This window comes from Lygodium microphyllum, chromosome 14, assembly GCF_053477565.2.
Source record: "Lygodium microphyllum isolate KBCC chromosome 14, Lygodium_microphyllum_v1.1.10, whole genome shotgun sequence".
NCBI lineage: Eukaryota > Viridiplantae > Streptophyta > Polypodiopsida > Schizaeales > Lygodiaceae > Lygodium > Lygodium microphyllum.
This window is the reverse complement of record NC_141148.1, coordinates 124,833,619-124,854,637: the sequence shown is the minus strand read 5'-3', so window position 1 is coordinate 124,854,637 and position 21,019 is coordinate 124,833,619. Positions and strand designations below refer to the sequence as shown.

Sequence of the window (21,019 nt, the reverse complement as noted above, 5' to 3'; positions counted from 1 at the left end):
CACCACCAAAGGTAGTAAAATATCCTATTGTATCAAGCTACCCAACTACAGTAGACTTTTCTTTATGCCGGGTACATATTTGACATCCTGCAAAATCAGCTCTTAGTTGTTTTCAAGAACCAAATGAATGGTACCTACGTCCTCTATCTCACATGCATAGTTGTTGCCCAAGTAAACTCTGCCTAGGCAACCTATAGTGTATTAAGAAAATGACTTCAAGGAGGGAGTAACATGAAAAGAGGCATCGCTGTCTACTATCCATGATTGGGACAACCCATTATGAGCTGAAAGTAAGGCATCAATTACTTCCTTTTTGGTGATGTGCATATCACCTGTTGCTGCCATAATGTCTACATTGCATGAGGTTGCAACAAGTATTTTCTTTCCCTGCCGTTTCTTCTTTCTTGCTCTTTCTTGTAATATTGGCACTCCCGCTTTTTATGCCCTTTTCATCTACATTGATAGCAAGTAACATCCTACTGTTTGCCCTTGCTTTTACTTCTACTTTTGCCTTTATTTGCTCCATTACCCCTCTTCTCTAACCTACCTCTAAGATGATAGGCTGAACCATTGCTTTCTCCATCGGACTTTCTTCTAATCTCCTCATTGAGGATAGAGCCCCTAACACCATCTTAGGTTAAAGAAGTGTTGTTGCTAAGTGGAACAACCAAAGCCTCCTAGCTATCACGTAAAGTCATAAGCAAGAAAATAGCTTTTAGTTTATCATTGAAGGGCTGTAAATCAGAGTCCTGCAATTGACTCAAAATCCCTATGAAAGCACTCAAATGCTCAAATACTAGCTTAGACTCATAGAATTTCATGTTTACAAGCTTGCGCATGAGATGCCCTTGATTTACTGGAGTTATATTTTCATAAGTATCCATTAACTTTTTCCATACAGCATAAGCTATATCAAGTTGCTTAATGTTTGTAAGTATATCATTAGATATAATCATTTTTTTTTCGTTAAGATAATTGAATTAAGTAGTAAATATTTACATCAGACCATCACGTCAGCAATCTCTTTGTATCTCTTACTTTCTGTTACATCAGACCATCAAGTCATCCTAGAAACCCATTTTAATGTATGCAATGGCTTTCTTGTTGAGTCTAGCCCAATCCTCATTTGTCATAGTTGCATGCTTAGTTTCCAAGAGAGCATTATCACAGTCTTTGAGAAACAAAATGCCTTGCATCCTGTCCTTCCATAGATCAAAGCCAATGCCATCAAACCTCTTGATTTCAAGGAGGGATTTAGTGTCATTGCTGCTAGAAGCATTAGTGGCCATTTGTTAACAAAGTACCAAGTACCAATGCTGTAATTTATGATAGCAAACAACATACTAAATATTTAGCTAATTTCAACCCGAAATTTAAAGAAATAAGAGCAAGATTTAGTGTAACTGTATTACAAACAATGCCCAAAGTCAAGAATAGCAACAGAGGAAATGACTTTCAGCAATATAACTGAAATTTCAGCATACATTACATGCATACATCACTGCTGCTAGGTGACTCCCACTTTAGCAATGCACCAAAGATTTACATTTGCAACAATCCCAAATCCGCAAATGATCTCTAAGACTGTTGCACCATGAATATTCAGCAATACATCAACTCAATAGGAGCTGCTTGACATGTATACTGCATACATATACATCCAAATCAACTTCAAATACACAACTTATGCATGAACTGTATCAAATCCAGGAAAAGCCCCCAAATTTCGAGCATGAAATTGCTGAAAAATCTTAACTATGCTTCCATGCGTGAAGCAAGGGTCTATATAAATGTGCCAAAGTCACACAAGAATGTCAAACAAACTGTCGATTGACTATCATGATCTATTGTGATCTCTTGCTTATGTCCTGCTTGTCAAAATTGACTATCGCTTGACCATGTGAGCTGTCCTTGCTCTCACGTTGATTTGGGAATTGTTGCTTGCACTTGCTTGGTCAAAACTGATTGAAAATATTGTTGCCTATTTGTCCAGTACACACACGTGCTTGAAGTTGTCGTCTACACTTGACCTGGCTTGAACTGATATTTCTTCACGTGGACAAGTTGAAGCTGACATGCATAGACTTTGGGAAGCGTGCCCACCTTAGCCGCAGCTCTGATACCAGTCTGAAGGGAAGAGCGCACAATGGGAGTGCGAGTTAGAAGTGTAGTAGTAGTGTTGAGAGTGAGAGAGTGAATGCCAAGATAAGTGTACCGGATTGTATCGGTACACAAAGAATAAAGAGTGTATTTATATGTTAGGGTAAGTGGCAATGTTATGACTGTGATGTCTTATAGAAATTCTAGTGCAGTTGGCTTTTCCTTTGGCACAATGCAATGCAATCAAAGATGATTGCAGGGAGTTCAAGGGGGGGGGGGGGAGGGGAGGTTTGTCTCACAGAGATGTGAAATTTTGAGATGCTTTAATTTTGATGATGACATCTGATTAAGTTATTAATCAAATATACAAGGTGTTTAGCATATGTGATATACATAGCAATTATTTCATGGTAATGGACCAAGGACCTCGAGGCTGCAATGGGTATCAAAGGCAAAAGTTGTGATAAGGTATGCCAGTTGGGCTTTGGGGGCTAGTTGGTGTCAGTTTTGACCCTAGGATAGTTATTTGGTCAATAAGTGTTGGTAGTGACACTAGCAACTAGTACTAATTAATTAATTAATGCTAGTCTAAAGGTCAATAGAATCTGCAGACCACTCCAGGTTGCAAATGGCCTAGCCAATTTAACTATGGATGGACACATTTAATTTTGGGCAGGGTCAAAAAAGTCGAAATTAATTTTTAGAATTATTTAATTCTAAAAATTAATTAAATGACTGAATAATGCTGAAAAATGGGTTTAGAAGGTTGCTGCTTAGCAAAAATGCCCATGCAAACTTAGAAAACGTTTTTGGGGGACTAGGTCTGAGCCATTCAATTAGTTTACAACTTGGGAGAGAGAGAGAGAATATGTGTAGTAATTATTTTCTAGACCTTCTTGGTTCTACTCCTTCACTTTCTGACCAAATTACTCATGCCTGCTCAGTTTTCTATGATTTGGTCTGCAATCAGGTTCCGCATGACATGCAAACTACATTGGAGACCAATATTCGTGAGGAGGAGATTATGGATGTTTTGCCATGCTTGCCCAAGGATAAAAGTCCCGGTTGGGATGGTCTCACCAATGAATTCTTTGAGGTTTTTGCTACCTAATTGGTGAAACCATTGACGGCTAGTTTCAGCAGGTTTGGGAAACGGGGTTCATGCCTTCCTCATGGAAAGGACTTATCAAACTGCTTCCAAAAGTTCCTTCGCCGTCTATGTTGAATTATTGGCATCCAATTTCTTTGATGGGTTCTATGTATAAAATATTTTCCAAAGTGATGGCGAATCGGCTTCATAAGCATATGCCTGCCATTGTGCATCCTCTTCAATATGGTTTCATTAAGGGTTGAAACATTCTACATAATGTCTTAAATGTGCAAATGGCTATTGACTATGCAAAGCACTCTAATCAAGAGGTGGTATTGATCCAATTGGACTTGGAAAAGACTTTTGATTATTTAGACTGGCCTTTCATTGCAGAACTTATGTCTACTATGGGCTTTGGTACTCGGATGTCTCGTTTGATCTACACCATTAGTGCTGCGGCTTCTTCGCGAGTTATGTTGAATGGTGGCGTTACCAAGCCATTTGTCCTTGCACGCTCTGTGAGACAGGGTTACCCTTTGAGTCCTCTCTTTTTTGCCATTGCAACTCATCCGATTCTTTCGATGTTATCCCATATGACAGCTTCTAATCAGTTGGCTAGATTGTCTCTTCCTTTTGGACAGCACCTTATTAGTCAATCCTTGGCTGATGACAGCTTTATGATTTTGCATGCGGACAAGGATAATCTTCGCAAAGCATGAGATGTTTGGACTCTCTTTGGTCAGGCTTCTGGTCTTCATATCAATGCTTTGAAATCAACCATTCTCAGTTGCACGGAGTCAGATTTGTAGTCATTGGACTGGCAAGGAATGGTTGTTTCCCGTGGTTTCATTGTTAGGCATCTTGGGTACTCTTTGGGTGTTGATGTTCGGCCAAAGAAACTACTAGAGTGGATTTCACAGAAACTGGCAACTAAGTTTTTGTATTGAGTCAGGCGTGGCCCTTCCATGTTCGCCTCAAAGTGGCTCAGACAATTTTGTTGCCAATGCTCATATATTTCTTGCCATTGCTGCCTTGGACTACTACTACATTGAATGCTCTTACTCAGTACATTCGTTTCATGTTATGGAAGAAGGATTCCTTGCATGCAGGTATTTCATGGATTTCTTGGTAGCATGCATGTACCCCCAAACGCATGGGTGGTGGGGCTATTTTGGATTTTCTTGAGGATCATAGGCTTGTGCATGGGAATACCCAAATTCGGAGCTCCTGGTGGCATGTTCTTAATGCAGACTCTCGGTTTTCTAGTCCATCATCCTTGCTTGCTCATCTGGTATGTTCCTGGAAATTGGTTCTCCAGAAGGCTCAGTAGCATCCTGTGGAGGACCGCTTAGCTACTAACTCTTTTCAATTGGAATTGTTGGCAACCTCGCGATTACTTTCTTGGGAAGGCAAACATGAGCTCAGGCCAAAATTTAACCGCATGGCACGCTTGGGCTTGACTTCAGTTGTAGATGCACCCTTGCCAGTCACAATGTGTTGATATCGTTTCGTACAGCCAGGAGACTTTTCATGATCCCTTGTGGATACCGTGATTTATGGAGACAGCTTTTGATGGTGCTCCAAAGCAGACAACCCTTTCCTGCCCTTGCTTCGGATCGTCCCTGGCAGGACTGGGATCTTGCAGGCCGGCTGAATTTGGAAAAGGCTTCAGCTAACCAGGTGTATCATCTTCTGATTAAAGATCATCAATGGCTGGCTACTAAAGCTAATATTGTATGGCGATTGCGTAAATCTCAGTCATGGTGGAAGGTAACTGTGATGGAGGGCTGGTTGAACAAGATACTGTTCAAATGCAAGTTCTTTCTTTGGAGGGTGACGATTGGTGGTCTTCCTCTTGCTTTAGCCTTTCCAAGCGTCGAATCTCCAACGGCAATTGTTTCTTTTGCACCACCAGTGTGGAATCGGCCCGTCATTGATTTATTTCTTGCCCTCTCGCTAAGAAAATCTGGTCACTCTTGTCAGTGGTTTGGCGAGCAATGGTTGGCTTCTTGCTAAGCCCTTGGGAGGACTTACTTCCCTGGCATATGGCAATTTTCTCTACGTCTTTGCCATGACTTTTGTAACTCTTTTGTTGTTTAGTACTTTATAAATATAACATGCATTACGAAAAAAAAAAGAGAGAAAGAGTTGCTGGTCCATTCTGATTAGAGAATAACAATTTGCTGCAAAAGATAGCCATCTAGGGGCCTCAACAAACAAGGGATAGTAGGAGTCATCTTCTAGGGGTTGGCAATGGCATTGCTGCTCATGTGACAACATTTTGGAGGTGCTTGGCAGTAGGTGACTGCATAAAATGCAAGTTGGAGCAAGCAACGGGTAGAATTAGAGTTTTCTCGTGAAGAAAATCAGATTTCTCTCTCATCTTGGCTTTCTCTCACCTTCTCCAATCCATTCTTAGGAGATCTCAGCATTTCTCAGCCATTTTGAGCAGATCTCAACCAAAGTTGGTAGACATCAAAGAGATCTTTGTTGTAAACCCTAAATTTTTAACAGAAATTAGGGTTTTAGAGCTACCTCAAGACTCGTGCCAATTGATGAAGGCATCATACACTGAATTCAGCACTTGAAATTTGTGTAATTGCCAAGGAAGTCAAATGCCAGCCCATTCATTTTAATTTGAGGCAACATTTGGATAGTTGGTGGTTCCATTTGTGCAAGTCTTGGGTGAAAAATCAAGGGGCAATCGGCCCGAATTGATTGCTGATTGTTGCTACAACAAAGGGGCTTTTGGAACAGCAAAGGAGATTGTGAATCTCAACTTGTACTCATTCCATGCAATCAAGTTAAAAAAATACCGAAAGGGGTGCTAGTTTTGGGGTTAACAAGGTGTCGAACGTCGGAGATTATCAAGGCAATTTGTGCAATTTAAGTTATGTTCATTTGTTGATTGCTGTAACTAAGTGCTTGATTAGGGAATTACCACCGCTTCCAAGAAGGCTAGTTTCACTGCCCACCATTCAACCTCATCTTTTTGTGCAAGTTTCTCACTCTACCATACAGTTTTTAGCCATCAGCCACCTACCATCTACTGTTCAGCTATCACCGATTGCAACTCATCACTATCCATCCTTGGGTGGCCTATTTTCAACCATCGCCTTGCTGTTTAGAGGTCTCCATCTACTGTGCCATCATAACACCTAATCAGCCTACGTTTTCAGCATTTAGAGCTAGGCGACAAGCTACTGTCATCTCTCCCACTGTGCAAATGCTGCAATACCTACGTTTTTGCTGTCTAGCAGACTGTCTACATCAGCAAACACCTCTCCTGTTATCGCTACCTCAGGTGATCAATTTTCAGCCTTCCTCTAGTGGTACATTGCTACACTTACTAGATTTCAGCCTCCAATTGCTGTGTTTGGACTACCAACCTGTTGCAATTCATTATTTAGCACTCTCTCATCTTTGACTGGTGGTTAGTGCACTTGGGATCTGTCTCTGATGGACGTCACTCTTCGACTTTGCATTGCTCTGCCCTTGGGCATTCTATACACTCTTACACCATTCATTTACTTAAGAGTTTCTTTACTCTGTGTTTGTCCCTATGTTTGTGTTTTTGTGTTTTGCATTTTACGTTTAGGGTTTGAGTTTTGCTCGTCTTTGTCTGAGTCTTTTGTTTCAGTCTTGGCCATACATGCTGTGTTTCCTCATTGCAAACCCTAGCATGTCTTTGTCTGAGTCTTTGTGTTTCAGTCTTGGCCATACATGCTATGTTTCCTCATTGCAAACCCTAGCATATCTTCAAAATGTGGAGGTTGCCCAAATACCCAATACAAATCTCTCAGAGAGTATGGTTCGTGGCTTGCTGGGGAGGGATTCAAGGACAAGACCTCACTTTTAGAGTGCAAGACAATATGCATATATCCTTGGTAGGCATCTTGGTGATGGCTCGAGCATGGAAGTAGTTCTGCACCACATTGCAACTAGGAATATCCCAAGCCCACCACATGTTACACATACGGTACATGAAGCAATGGAAACTCCTATGTTTGAGGAGCCAACAACTTTGCAAGGGAACAAGGAGACTGTGCAACGCAAGAGGAGGAAATCAACAAATACAATAGGACCTTGGTCTATCATGGAAACTAGGACTGATAACAAAAAGGCCGGCCTTGAAAGATTTCATTTAGTGGGGTGAAAGGAGATAACACATGTTCAATGGGTAATGCTGCATATGGAGGCTCTAAGGATGGAGAAACTCTACATCAGGCAATAGTATTACCACAAGATGTGTCAAGTCCACTAAGAGAGCAATTCACAATTATGGAGCATAGCATCAATCTAACTTTGTGAACAATATGTAGGAAAGGAGATAACACATGTTCAATGGGTAATGCTGCATATGGAGGCTCTAAGGATGGAGAAACTCTACATCAGGCAATAGTATTACCACAAGATGTGTCAAGTCCACTAAGAGAGCAATTCACAATTATGGAGCATAGCATCAATCTAACTTTGTGAACAATATGTAGGACTCCACTAGGTTTCATATAAATTGTATGGGAGCTATGGGAGGAAAGACCAAATGTGACAAGGCACTACAAAATTGTTCACAAGGTGTTGTGGCTCCAAGCTCCCTCCCTAAAAGACAACATCTAGGAAAAGATAGCCCAAAGGCACAAATGATGTGGTTGTCTAGATGATGTTACAAATACTTGATGTGTGGATAACGATATTGTGTACATCCCAAGAATTCCTCTTGTCTGGAAGGTAGATGTAGGTACAAATATCAAATGTGAAAAGATATGCAACTTGATGAATGCATAGTTTAGGCTAGAAATAATCACAAGGAGACTATGCCATATAGCAAATGAAACAAATGCCACCCTGCCTACAACAACAGCGAATCTATCGTGTACACCCCAAGAATTCCTCTTATCTAGAAGATAGATGTAGGCACAAATATCAAACATGAAAAGATATGCAACTTGATGAATGCATAGTTTAGGCTAGAAATAATCACAAGGAGACTACATCATACGGCAAATGGAACAGATGCCATCATGCCTACAACAACAGCAAGTCTATCAATTGCTCCAACGCTAACGTCATCAAGGTCTACAAGTAGAGGCATGGTGTTTCACGAGAGGCAACCAAAAGAGTTGCAAGTGCACAAAGTATGCTTGCAAGCCTTGTGAATGAGCTCACCATTGAAGATATCAAACATGTTATTTTCCATGTTTTCCATGAAACACTGACTCCTTTCTGTCCATGCAGCACTGCCACAACTCTGACATCCCTGCTCATAATGCCACTTGCTACGCCTTTAGCCTAGCTTAGCTCCATCTCCACTACCACCTAGTTGCTGCTACTGTAGCTGCGCTGCATTTGCTGCCACCTTAGCACAGCTCTTGCACCTCCAGCTGAGCCAAACTGTGTTGTATAGCACAATCTTGTTATCCTGAACTCATGCATGCAACTCAAGGTGACACAAATTTTGGGCTTTTGTCCGATCTAAGGTCTTCATGGGGATCTTCATCAAAATCGTTGAATTTGTGCGATTTCTTCAACATTTGCACTAAAGATTTGGGGCTTTTGTAACTTTTTGCATCTATCACACACCCCAAGGTGAATCAAAGTTGCTGATTGCTGTCTGCATGCATACCGAAGCAACATTCCATCAAGTTTTCAGGTTGTAAGTATACAATCTCTTTAATGTCTCAGAACTTCATGGAGATTTGGGACTTTTGCTTGGCATGCATCCCAAAGCAGTACACAGGTATTGCAATGGCATTATCTTGTTGTTTATGTTAGATTGGGCAGAGAAATTTGTACAAATTTGAAAACTTACAGTAAAATAAGGGGATTTTCAGCATTAAGTTACTTCGTTTGATATTGGGCATGCATATTGAGGCACAGGCAGTAGTACAGCACTGGATTGCTGTAAATTGCAGATTAGGTGCTGTTTTGTGTAGAGTGGGCGTGCTTTTCAAGGAGATTGACAGTTTTGTACTTGCATTTGTATTGCGTGTTGGGATTTTGGAACTTGGTGAGTACATTTCACACTCCATCTTGTGAGTGTTTGGTTGCTGAATTTGTGCATTGATTTGCACCAATGTCAAATCAAGATACCCGGAATCATAGCAACATTTTGGGAGTCCTCATTTAGGAGGATAAGCTAGATGGCACCAACTTGTCAGAAGTGGAGCAGCGGTGGAAGCATAAACATGTGCTGAAATAAACTGCTGAAACACAAGACAAAAAGAGAAAAGAAAGAACACGATACAGATGAGAACTTAGATGTATGCACGGGAAATGGAATCCATATATCTGAACACGAGACAGTCGCATACAACAGTGAGTCACTAGCTGCGTGGGCACTGGCACTGGCACTGGCACTGGCTCCTCTCTCCACAGAGTCTGCAGATGGTGAAGATGACGATAATGACTGAGGAGGAGCCACTGAGTATAAATAGGCTGAAAAGTGGGGAGCAATAAATGCTGGTCGGACAGCATTAATGCTGGCCGACTGGTGCATAAAATGCTCCACTGGCATAAAATGCCACACCAAAAAATACCTAAAATACCTAATAAAAATGCCCAGCCTAGATCAAGCTCAGACTCACACATGAGCTGACAAATACAATACTCTGCTAACACAACTATCCCTTGTGGAGTTTTATGGTGCGCAATCTACTTGTTGCGAAGGATCTTTGGGATTATGTCATTGGAGATTTGCAAAGACCGGATGAGCTTGCACCTCAGACACACCTCAACATGGTTCTAGAGGGCAGCCACTTGCTCATGTTGCTGCCCCTTCTCCTCCTACATCAAATCATAGGAGATGGGATTCAAAGGCCGGATGAGCTTGCACCTCAGAGACACCTCAACATGGTGCTAGAGGGCAGCCACTTGCTCATGTTGCTGCCCCTTCTCCTCCTACATCAAATCATAGGAGATGGGATTCAAAGGCTGGACAAGCTTTGTCATTGATTGCCTTGTCACTCAAGAGAGCTATTATACCTCATATACGGGTATGCGGGACCTCTAAAGCACCTTGGGATGTCTTGGAACGCATGTTTGCAATTCCTAATGAAGCCAAAATCTCTTACTTATGAAAAGAACTGGCTAATGAACATAGGGATGAGGGTGACAGCATGATTGATGACCTTACACACTTTAAGGACTTACGTAAGCAGCTGCTGAATATTGAGGAGGCTATTTTGGATGCAAGAATTGTGAATGTTTTCTCAATTCACTTCTAGAGTTTTATTTTATGTTGGCTTCATAACTCGTTGAATGTGTCTTTTCAAAAGGAAGGGGGGGGGGGGGGGGGGGCGCAACTCCTTACTTTTGTGGAATTGGAAGGCCTCTTATTAAAGGAGGAACAGACTTGAAGAAACATTGCTATGCATTCATGTGATGTAGCCACGCTCTCTAAATATAATGGCAAGGGTAAAGCAAAGCAACACCTAAAGAACAAAGATGAATGCATGAAAATGTTGGCCAAGGAGAAGAAAAAGGACTCCAGTTTGGCTATCCAAGAGACATTTGCCACTTGGTCTTTAGATGGGGATGCTACGACCAATTTTGTAGAGTAGGACTATGCATTCTTGACGTGCAATTATAATACTTCCGTGGCTGATAGTGCATTTAATGCTGCTAAAATGGAACGTACTTGGTATCTTGACAGTGGGATATCCATGCACATCGTGGAAGTGTTTGCTCACATCATTGCATTCAACCCCTAGAAGGAAGTGTGTTACATGTGCTAATAATAGTAGTTATGATGTTTGTGGTTTAGTGCTGATCACTGGTACAGATGGCTTAGATTTTATGCTTCTACATGTCTTGTTTGTTCTTGGTATTACAAAGAATCTATCATCCATCTTAGCTTTTCATAAGCATGGATTTCAAGTCATCTTTGAGGATGACAAGTGTATTGTTAGAGATAAAGAGCTTGACAACGCTCTTTAATTGTCAAATACCTTATATAAGGGCCTTTTCTTGTTGGACACATATGAGAAGAGTTCTCATGATGCTCTAGTAGGTAGCACGCTTACGCCTGCTATGCAAAATGTGGAGCTATGGCATGCCCAATTTGGTCATATGAGTTTTGGTAGTTTGATGACTCTTTAGCATTGTTAGATGGTGGATGCCTTACCTCTTGTGGAGACCCCACCTCCCCATGCATGTAAAGGATGTATATTAGGTGAAATGCATAGGTTTGCTTTCAAAAAGAACGATGTAGTGTCTGCTGTCTGAAAATTGCAGCTAATACACTCGGATGTATGTGGTCCCATGAGGACACAAGCACTTGGGGATCATCTCTATTTTGTCACTTTTATAGATGACTACTCACACTATACTTGGATGTATGGGCTGGAAGCAAAATCTGATGTATTATGCACTTTAAACATTTGGTTGCTAAGCTTGAGGCAAAAACCATTTTGAGAGACACTTCGCACGGATAGAGGAGGGAATATATATATCTCAAGCTTTTGAGATATTTTTGCTTAAAACAGGTATCACACATCAATCCACTATGAGGATGACCCCTTAGCAGAATGGGTTGCTAAAACAAAAAATTGGATTCTTATAGCAATGACTAGATGTACGCTTAGTAGCAAAGGGTTGCCATATAAGTTTTGGTTAGAGGGTCTTCAATGTGCTAATCATGTCTTGAATCATGCACCAACAAACGTACTAAAGACTATCACACCTTTTGAAACTTCGCATGGAAAGAAACCAAAGATTGATTGATTTGAAGTATTTGGATGTATAGCTTGTGCACATGTGCCAAAGTAGCTTTGTGGCAAGCTCGATGACAAGGTCATAAAATGGATTTTTATTTGCTATAGTTTGGAAACCAAAGGCTATCAGCTATATGATCCACACACAAAGAAAGTGTTTGTTAGTAGAGATGTAATGTAGTCTTTACTGAAAATGCAGCCCTTTAGTATGATCAGTTTGAAATGCTAGCCACCAATGACTTGGGTGATGTATTTGAAGGCCTCTTACCAATTTCTTTGGGGTCCGAGCCTACTCTAAATGGCCGAACCAACAGACTTATCACAGCAAGCTGTTGCTGCACAAACAGCACGTACTTGATGATGCTTTCCTTCCAACAGTGGAACATGTAATATAGCAAGAAAGGGCTACTATAAACGCAACAAACACAATCCCAAGATGGCTATTGCAAACTCTCTAGGACAATAAAATGGATGCTCCCTTGCCTCAACACACTAGAAGGGCTGCTAACTGGAAGAGCAAGGTAGAAGTCATAGCCATGATAGCATCAAAAGAGATGTTGGATGATTTGCCTTGGGAGGGAAAGCCTCCATGCTGGTAGAAGAACAAACCTCCTAGGGTGTGCATCCCATGTCTCCATCCTATGAATTGGTGTAAACCTACATGTTAGCTCCACACTAAAATACAAAACCCTACAAAAGAGAGAAAAATCTGCAAGCAAAGAGGTCAGTAGTGAGATGCTAAAAAAAAAAAAGAAGCTAAATAAAAAGCAATGCAATGATTGTGTATGAAGGAGTGAATGCAATGGAAGACTAAAGAAGAAAACCTAAGGATGAGGCCACCATCACATACGTCCATCAATAGGCCATTGCTAAGGAAACACCTGACGAGGTTGGAAAATGGTCCTAAATGAAGGTGCAGAGAATGATCTAGAAATGGATGCAAAGAGTGCAATGGGGGAGGAGCTAGTAGACCAATTAGCTAATCCTTCAAGAGTACTAAAAGATATGGGTTGCTAAGGCTATTTGCGTGCCACGTCTAGCGATCACTAGGGCAGAAATAAGAGACGTAGACCCACTAGAATGTCCAATAGAAGTGGAGTCTAATCGCAATGGTTTGCTAGGCTCTCTTAAGAGGAAGACCCTCAGCCTTGGTACAACACTCCTCGTTCACATGGCCCAATCTCTAGCAGTGTGTGCAAAACATATATTTCTTAGGGAGTTGGTGCCATATAGGTTTTATTTCTTTGATGTTGTCAGACGAAGGGGTGTCACTCTTGTTTTGGCTTGCCTTCGCATCTTCTGAGTTCTTTCCATTGCTGGTTTTCCCTTATGAAGAAGAGGCAACCCAACCCCTCTTTGAATAAGAGTATGTGGAGGACTTCTTGTGGACTTGATCGTGTAACCTCACATAATGCAAGAATAGACATTCCAACTCATAGAAGGTCAGCAATCGGGACAACAAGATAATGTGTTGAATAAAAATTGACATATTTTTCAAGCAATGCACTAAAAAAGAATGTAACTTGATCGTCATTTGATTTTAGGGAGCCAATAGTGGCAAACTCAACGAGTAACCACTGATATTCGGCCAACTTGACTTTTAGATCATCTCCTTTCTTAATGAAAAACTCTTGAAGCTCAAAATCAAGATTGATATGCCAAGTACAATCTCTTGCCACATAGTGGTCAATGAGATGACTCCAACACTTAGATGAGAGGGGAAAATGTTGTCGCTGAGAGTGGAACTCATGAAACACCCCTTGCATTAACTCAATATTAGCGGTGGCATTGCAAGCTCTCCATTGATGGATGTGATTAGGGTGAGCTAATCGAGGGTTCGATATAGACTCTAGACCAATGCCAAAGTCCCAAAGACCTTGAGATTCAAGGACTTATTGCATGAAGTTCAACCAAATGGTGAAATTCGACTTGTTAAAACGGAGTTTTAGTCATTGCAACAAGAGTGGTAGTGCTAGGAGATGGATAGGATGTGTAATGGGAGTAGGGTGGATAGGGTGAGGGAGTGGAGTACACTTGGAAATTAATCCTACAGTACTCACCATGTATATAGAAAGGGTGCACACTAGATCTAAATGTGGACATGGGTAGGGTAATCACATGAGGCGCCCATGAAAGGAGGGATAGAGAGACATGGGACAGAGGATGAAAATCCCTATATAGGAGACCCAAGGAATGTGTGACGACGCACCATAAGCGGAGAATAGAAATCCTTGCACCTAAAAGGTCGATGAATGGAGATGTGAGTGTCTAAGAAAAGTGAGGGGGAATACCCATCACAACCATCCTAGAGGAAAAATAAGTGCTTACTTGTGGGTATGTGGAAGGCATAGTATTAAAGAGTGGCATTCTACCCAATGATGTATTTGGGTGGAAAGTAGCAGTGAAGTAAGGGTAGATAGAAGATGGTGGGTAAAAAGAGAAAGTGCAAGAAGCGGAGATAGAGGATTCAACTCCTAGGGTACTAGATGCGAAAGTGGGATGTAATACTAGGCTTTGGAATGAAGAAGAGAGGAAATCGAGGTGTGGATTAGAAAAGGATGGGATAGGAGGGATTTGAGAAGAGTGGATTACATGCTCAAATGAAATAGAAGATGATATATACCTAATGAAGCATGTATGCTTCGGGAGCCCCCCCTATTGAAGTTTACATACAGGAAATCATCTAGATCTTGTACACACCAAAAGAAGAAATAGAAGAGAGTTTTGATTCATATGAATCAAAGGGATTGTATGAGCTTGATACTGGGCTTGGCTGAGATGAAGAAGATGGGTCACCAGCTGTCCCAAACATTGTATGTTCTCCATGATCAAAGAGGTGGCCAACCTGACCAACCAGTCCGAATAGAGTAGCAAAGCTGGTAGAAGGGGTGTAAGGCTTGACTATACGTGATGCGCAAGTACTCTTTAAACTCCTCTATCATGAGACTAAAACCTGGAACAGGAGAAAACAAAGAAGGTGAAGGTGAAGGTGGGATGCTGTCTTTCTTGTTGAGTCCATAATGCCTTCTTAAGGCCTCCAATGATGATGAAGCTTGATAAGATATCATGGGGTCCTCAAAAGTTGGCCTCTCAAACATTGTGATTTGGTTATGAGTCATTTGTGTGCCTTGCACATAACCAAGTCTCCACAATATCTGCAAGATACTCTTTACAAAAGCACCGACTCGGATACCATGTGAAGAAACTACTAGGGTTTGCATTGAGGAAGCATAGAGTGTACAACCACCATAAAAACACAAAGGCATTGGCAATGACGTGCAAAACTCAAACCCTAAATGCAAAATACAAAACTCAAAACTTAAAATGCAAAAACAAAAACACAAACAATGAGAGAAGGAGAACTCTAAAGTGAATGAATCAATACAGTAAATGAATGTAAGAGTGTACAGAATGCTCAAGGGCAGAGCAATAGAGTGTTGAAGTGTGACATCCACTGGAGATGGATCTTGAGTGTTGTAATCACCGATTGGAGTAGTCAAAGGGTGTAGAAAACCAAAACACAGATCACTAGAAGCAATACGATGCCTAGCGATAGCAATGGAAGCATCTAAGGATGCTGGCGATGGTTGAAATTGCCAAATGCAACTGGAGAAGTGTCGATTGGAGCTGGCAATGGCTGTCTGGGGAAATCAGCACGTAATGCATTTTTTAGCTCAATAGGATCCAAATCATGAAAGGTTTGATGACGCTACCTTCAATTGAGGAGGTGCTCAAAGAAGTTGTACTTCCACAGATATAACTATTTCATTTGAGCATGAAATTGGTATTGTTGATTCACAATTTCCTCTCGTCCCTCCCTCTTTTGCATGTTTTCTTTCATTTGCTTTTAATAGCTGAGAATTACATTCCACATTTGCATCCAACACAATGGAATTAGGATCACCTATTTCCATTCCTAGTACTTTGTTTTTCCAGCACCACACGTTAGCTACCCACAGGTGAATACTGCTTTGCACCCTAGTACATCGTAAGTGCAGAAAAGGAAGATTTGCTGGTTTTTTACAGCTTAGGCTGACTATCAAATTTCAAAATATTTTCATTACCATACAAGGCCAAAAAAATGGTGAACTCGAGCTTAATCAGTGCCTGCCACAACTCAACTCAATGCAACCAAGTAACCTAGTATTCTATCCACACAGACAGCATGCAGAAAACATTGCCCTCTATGTGCTTCCTCTAAGTGCTGATGACATCCTGAGCTCTATGCAAAACTAGAATACCTCTAGTTTGAATTGACAGTCAGAACACTGAAGTCCACATATTAGAATGTTACCTTAAAACAAGTTGCCTTAGAAATGGGTCCCACATAATACGTGCCCAAAGTGGATCTAGTGCTGATAGGGAAAGAGTTTTCCCCCATTCAGAGACTAGAAAAGTCAGAAGCTTCTGCACTTTCTCACTTAAACCCTGGATAAAGAACCCACAGTACGTGCAGTTAAAACTCAGAATCGCCTTACTGCAAAAAAAACACCTTGAAGAGAGCATGCTCTGCAAAATCACTGGAAAATACTTACTAACCTGTGCCAAGCTTGTCACGGAAATGTTGACAAGCTGGCAAAAAGCCAGATATGGTGCAGTAAGGAACAAGGTGAAAAAGTTCCCAGCACTCTTGTGATGTAGTGAACTCAGATTATTGTGCTCCTTGGATGGCTGCAAGGCAGGAGAGAGTAACAGCACTGCCCCTTCACCTCTTCCTTCACCATGAAGAACCTGCTATCATGAGATGAATATGGAGTTTTTTCATTTCTTAGAAGCATCAAATCTCCCAAAATCTAGAGTCTTTGCACCTGATAAGCATAGCATGAATTTGACCTACCTCAAAGGGAGCACTGTTCTCACTGTCAATGACTATGAACAGAGGTCGTCTTGTAAAAGGAAGAATATCGGAAGGATAAAGATAATTGTTGCCTGTGAAAACAAGTTGTTAAAAATCGATTTTGGAAAGTGCATAATCTTGTGACACACATCATGAAGCAAGGGTCTAAAGTCCTTCCACATTTCTAGCCGCCAGTGTTCAATCAAGTATCACTGCACTTTAAGTAGCTACAGCATTAAAATCCAAATTTGGAATGGATAAGTATTCAGTCAGCTATGGCACATGTTTCACCCATTCAAAATATACAAACACATTTGGCCAAAACGTTTCAGGAAAATCAACAGTTAACCAAATGAACAAAATACCAGTATCTCAAAAAGGTCACTTAAAGTGCCAAAACTTTCTATGCAAGAAGAATAGCATGCATGCCATTCGGATTTCATTGTTTCATAGCAGTAATTCTTCCTGTAGCGACCTGCTGCTTTCTTGCTTTTTGCCAGCCTGTTGCTGTTAAAGACATATTGAAAGAGTACAGATACTTTTTGACTTGAAATATCTTGTAGCCACTTGGGATATGCAAACTGACTTTTGGAGATGTGAGTCAGTAGAAGGACTCAGGCCAGAGAGAAGATAATACAAACAGTCTACCTGCATGGCCCTTAAGTCGCATTAAGATTAAACTTGTCTGGAACATGTCAATGTAAACCAATGTGAAAGACCAAAACCTAGATGTCCTACAGATTTCTTACCTGAGTTTGCACGTGAACCAAACCAGAGACCACTTTCATGATTCCCAGCAGTTCCAACAATCGGATCACCAACTGAAGAAGCATGATCGGGAGAGCCATTTAAGGGTGAGCTTGAAGGTGAAACCTCATGAGCATCTGCTGTTACTTCCTGTCCTCGTCCAACCTGATCAGCTGAAGATGATGCTTCGCTTGGATTGGACATGTGCTCAAGAGCTGCATTGGATCCTGTAGCATATGAGAGTTCTGAATAAACCAACCATCCTATTAATACCCACGGTATTTGTTGGACAGTCTCTAGCGCAACATTCTCTTGTTAAGATGCACAGCACTGCATAATGGCAGCCCAAACCACAGAAGCCTCAGGGTGATTGATTGATATTGAATATATGTTACCTGATGCTGAGAAATACAATAGGATGATAGAATCAGGTGCCAGTTCTTCACAAACTGTTGCCATCACCTGTTACATTGAGGATTTATTGGTTTATTTGTTAAGTAGGTTGCTCTCTAATGTGAAACTGGACAACTTGGATTAAAAAATTACAAGACTCCACATACAAGTAATAGCTGTGAAATGCTAGGTCGAGACAATATGTATTTATGAGGATTAGGTGGAAGAGCATGATCCATTATTTCATCCATACGACCGGATGTAGAATGACCAGCTACAACTCCATTTGATTCCAGAATCCTTGAGCGGTAGAATGACCCACTAGGCTCCCACTCAAGACATTGGAGGAATCTGAAAGTATCCAGTGTAAGCTCCATGAACTTTACCTACAAGGAAGTGACTAAAATGAGCAGACATTTGTCAAAACCCTGCATTGAACTTCAATTTCAAAAGCTAATAGTGGCAATCCTTTTACTACCTCATTACGATGATAGCTTGCAAGTATAGCATCTTTCAGCCTCAGTGCCTTCGCTCCACCAAGACGTGACATAGGTGGAAAGGAATTTGGCTGTGGGTCTAATAACACACTGTACCTTAAGGGCCTGATATGTTCACATGGAGCATCTGCCTTCATGAACCTGTTAAGTTCTTGGAAAACACGCTTCCACTCCTTTGTATCATTACCCTACAAAAAAGAAAGGCAGCTTTCTTCTATGAGAAAAAATTTGTATAGAAAATGACAACAACAAAAGACACTCCAAGTGTTTATGCAAAGTATCTGTGTATGAGAGTAATTAATGGAATGTAAGATGCACATGTAGATTAAAAATAGTTCACGTTTCACGAGCACCAAGTCACTTTCACTAGCACAAGATTACTTCTTTATGAGAATGGATTCCCTTACTGGGATGTAGCAAGCTGCAACAAGCTCATTTTAATGCATAGTGCAGCCATTCAAGTTCTTTTTCCAACACATCGAGGCTAAGGTCTTTTTTCTTTTCAAAGACAGTAGACATAACTCAAACACTGATTATGCAGAAAGAGGTTTTTTAGGGGGGTAGGGGAGGCAGCACTTCAAATATTAGCTAAGAGAGCTGTCAGAAGTGGATGCAGCAATGGAAGCATAGAAAATTGCTGTAATAGATTGAGTAACACAAGAGAAGAGAAAGAGAAACACTACAATAGAAAAAGAGCACTGCACAAAGAACTCAGAAGGAAAGAGATGCTTGGGAAATGGAATCCATATACCAAGACATGAAACAATATAGAAACAACATGAGTCACTGGCTGTGTGGGCACTAGCACAAGCTCCCTCTCTCCAATGGAACCTAATATAGAAGTATACACGATAAAGGGATAAGAGGGAGTGCCTGGCCTATAAATAACCCCCCAACATGAGCTGGTTGACCAACAAATAAAGACCGAGCAGCCTTCTAGTTTTTCCTCATCCAATGACAAGGTATACAAGTTGAAGAAGGCCCTTTACAATCTCAAAACGGCTCCATGTGCTTGGAATGAGAGGATATACTCATTCCTCCAAGGAAAGTTAGGATATCACTGTTCCTCTTCCGATCCCTAGTTGTATGTCCACACTTTAGCTAGAGGGTACATGTTGTTCGTGCTTTATGTGGATAATTTTGCTGTTGAGCTAAAAATGCATTAGCTTGACTTAAACAGCCCCAAAACATGCTTAATTAATTAATCAAATCTTTTATTTTAAAAAGAAACGCGATCCTAGAGAACCCTAATTTGGGTATCCCAAACATTCTATAAATCAGCATGCAACCCACCACTCTCCCTCAATCTCGTTTTTGCAGATTTCAGGTATTTCAACTTGCTACCCACACCCTAGACGTGGAGGACATCGCGGTCCAAGCTGGCCATTGTTGTCTACAACAATCCTGCACATGTTTCCAGCCTACCACACTGTTTCGAGTTGATTTCAGCCTGCTGATTGCTGCTACTGGTCTCCTCACTTGTGTTTTTAGTCTCTCTCTCTCTCCCCTCACCTAGGTTTTCAGTCTTTCTCTCTCCTGCACTGCCCTTTGCATCAGATCCAGCCTTCCCTGGCTACATTTGCTGGTGTTTGACATCTGAAGGCTGCCTTGCTGCATTTCGCGATCCATTCAGAGTATGACACACTCTCCAGCTTATTACCCCTACCCTAATCCTCGAGATATAGGAGTTTGTGGTACAGTATTTACTCTTAGCATAGTGTGTTTGCTGCATGAGCATTGTATATTTAGTAGTCATTCATTTTATTATTATCTGTATTCATTGTCTCTGAGTTACCCTAACCCTAGCTGTGTTTTGTGTTATCAGTTTGTGCTTTGTCGTACGATTGGTTTTTTTTTGTGTTTAGAGCGTCTCGTCACATGGTATCAAAGCCAAGTTCTCTTTGAGAAACCTTGGATTTAATCGGAGAGCTCATTCGCAGAAGTAAGAACAATAGAAGGTTCAAATGACTTCGATCATCGACACACCACTCCAGACTCCATAGCCAAGCATGTCAAGAAACGAGTAGGAGTGGGCCTCCTAGCTTGCCCTTGCTAGATCTAGCATGGTTGGAGAAACTTCGGACTACCATGGAGTCTATCGGCCGTACGAGATTTCAGTTGTTGAGTATCTATTCGCCTAGAGTTTATGCTTTCAAGTGACAATTTTACAGACATTTTGACCAAAGCGGTCAATCAATCAATTCTACAGTACATCCTACCTTGGATTGGCTTGGGTCCACCCTCCTCTACTTCTTCAGATTGACAAGGAGAGGGTGCTTCCCTCTTGCTTCTCCCTTTAGTTCAAGAGGGAATGGGTTTTCCTCTTGTTCAGTGACAGTGATGATGTTTACAATTTAGCTTTGGACATTTCAGAAATTTATTCTTTATATTGTACTTAAGGACATTTATAGCTTCATTTGCACTATCAGGATGACATGATTGTAAAAGGATACTTGGACAAGTGAACAATTCCTCTATGAGGGCACCGTCTAGTGGCACCGTTGCATCGCATTCTACATAAGCATGAAATCTTGGATACCCCTTTGCATTACTCCATGCATTAGCATTTTGTTCATATAAATATGTATTTGTGCACATTTATCCCTTTTCAATCTTTCATAAGTGGTCGACTTTGGGTCCACCA

General features: G+C 41.1%; 1 protein-coding gene across 4 annotated transcripts in view; it reads right to left on the bottom strand.

Annotated features, from left to right (window-relative positions):
- The window catches only part of LOC148026071 (signal transducer, putative (DUF3550/UPF0682)), a 75,665-nt gene that overhangs the window by 3,634 nt on the left and 51,012 nt on the right, over window positions 1-21,019 (bottom strand). Inside the window, exons 2-8 of one of the 4 annotated variants that reach the window (XM_087693311.1) lie at window positions 18,357-18,563; window positions 18,046-18,264; window positions 17,881-17,947; window positions 17,488-17,730; window positions 16,739-16,830; window positions 16,441-16,635; window positions 16,196-16,329 (exon numbers count right to left, since the gene is read on the bottom strand). In XM_087693311.1, the coding sequence (XP_087549437.1) occupies window positions 16,196-16,329; window positions 16,441-16,635; window positions 16,739-16,830; window positions 17,488-17,730; window positions 17,881-17,947; window positions 18,046-18,264; window positions 18,357-18,563 (1,157 nt within the window). The remainder of the gene's footprint in view (window positions 1-16,195; window positions 16,330-16,440; window positions 16,636-16,738; window positions 16,831-17,487; window positions 17,731-17,880; window positions 17,948-18,045; window positions 18,265-18,356; window positions 18,564-21,019) is intronic. The other 3 variants (XM_087693312.1, XM_087693313.1, XM_087693314.1) reach the window with 3 other exon arrangements.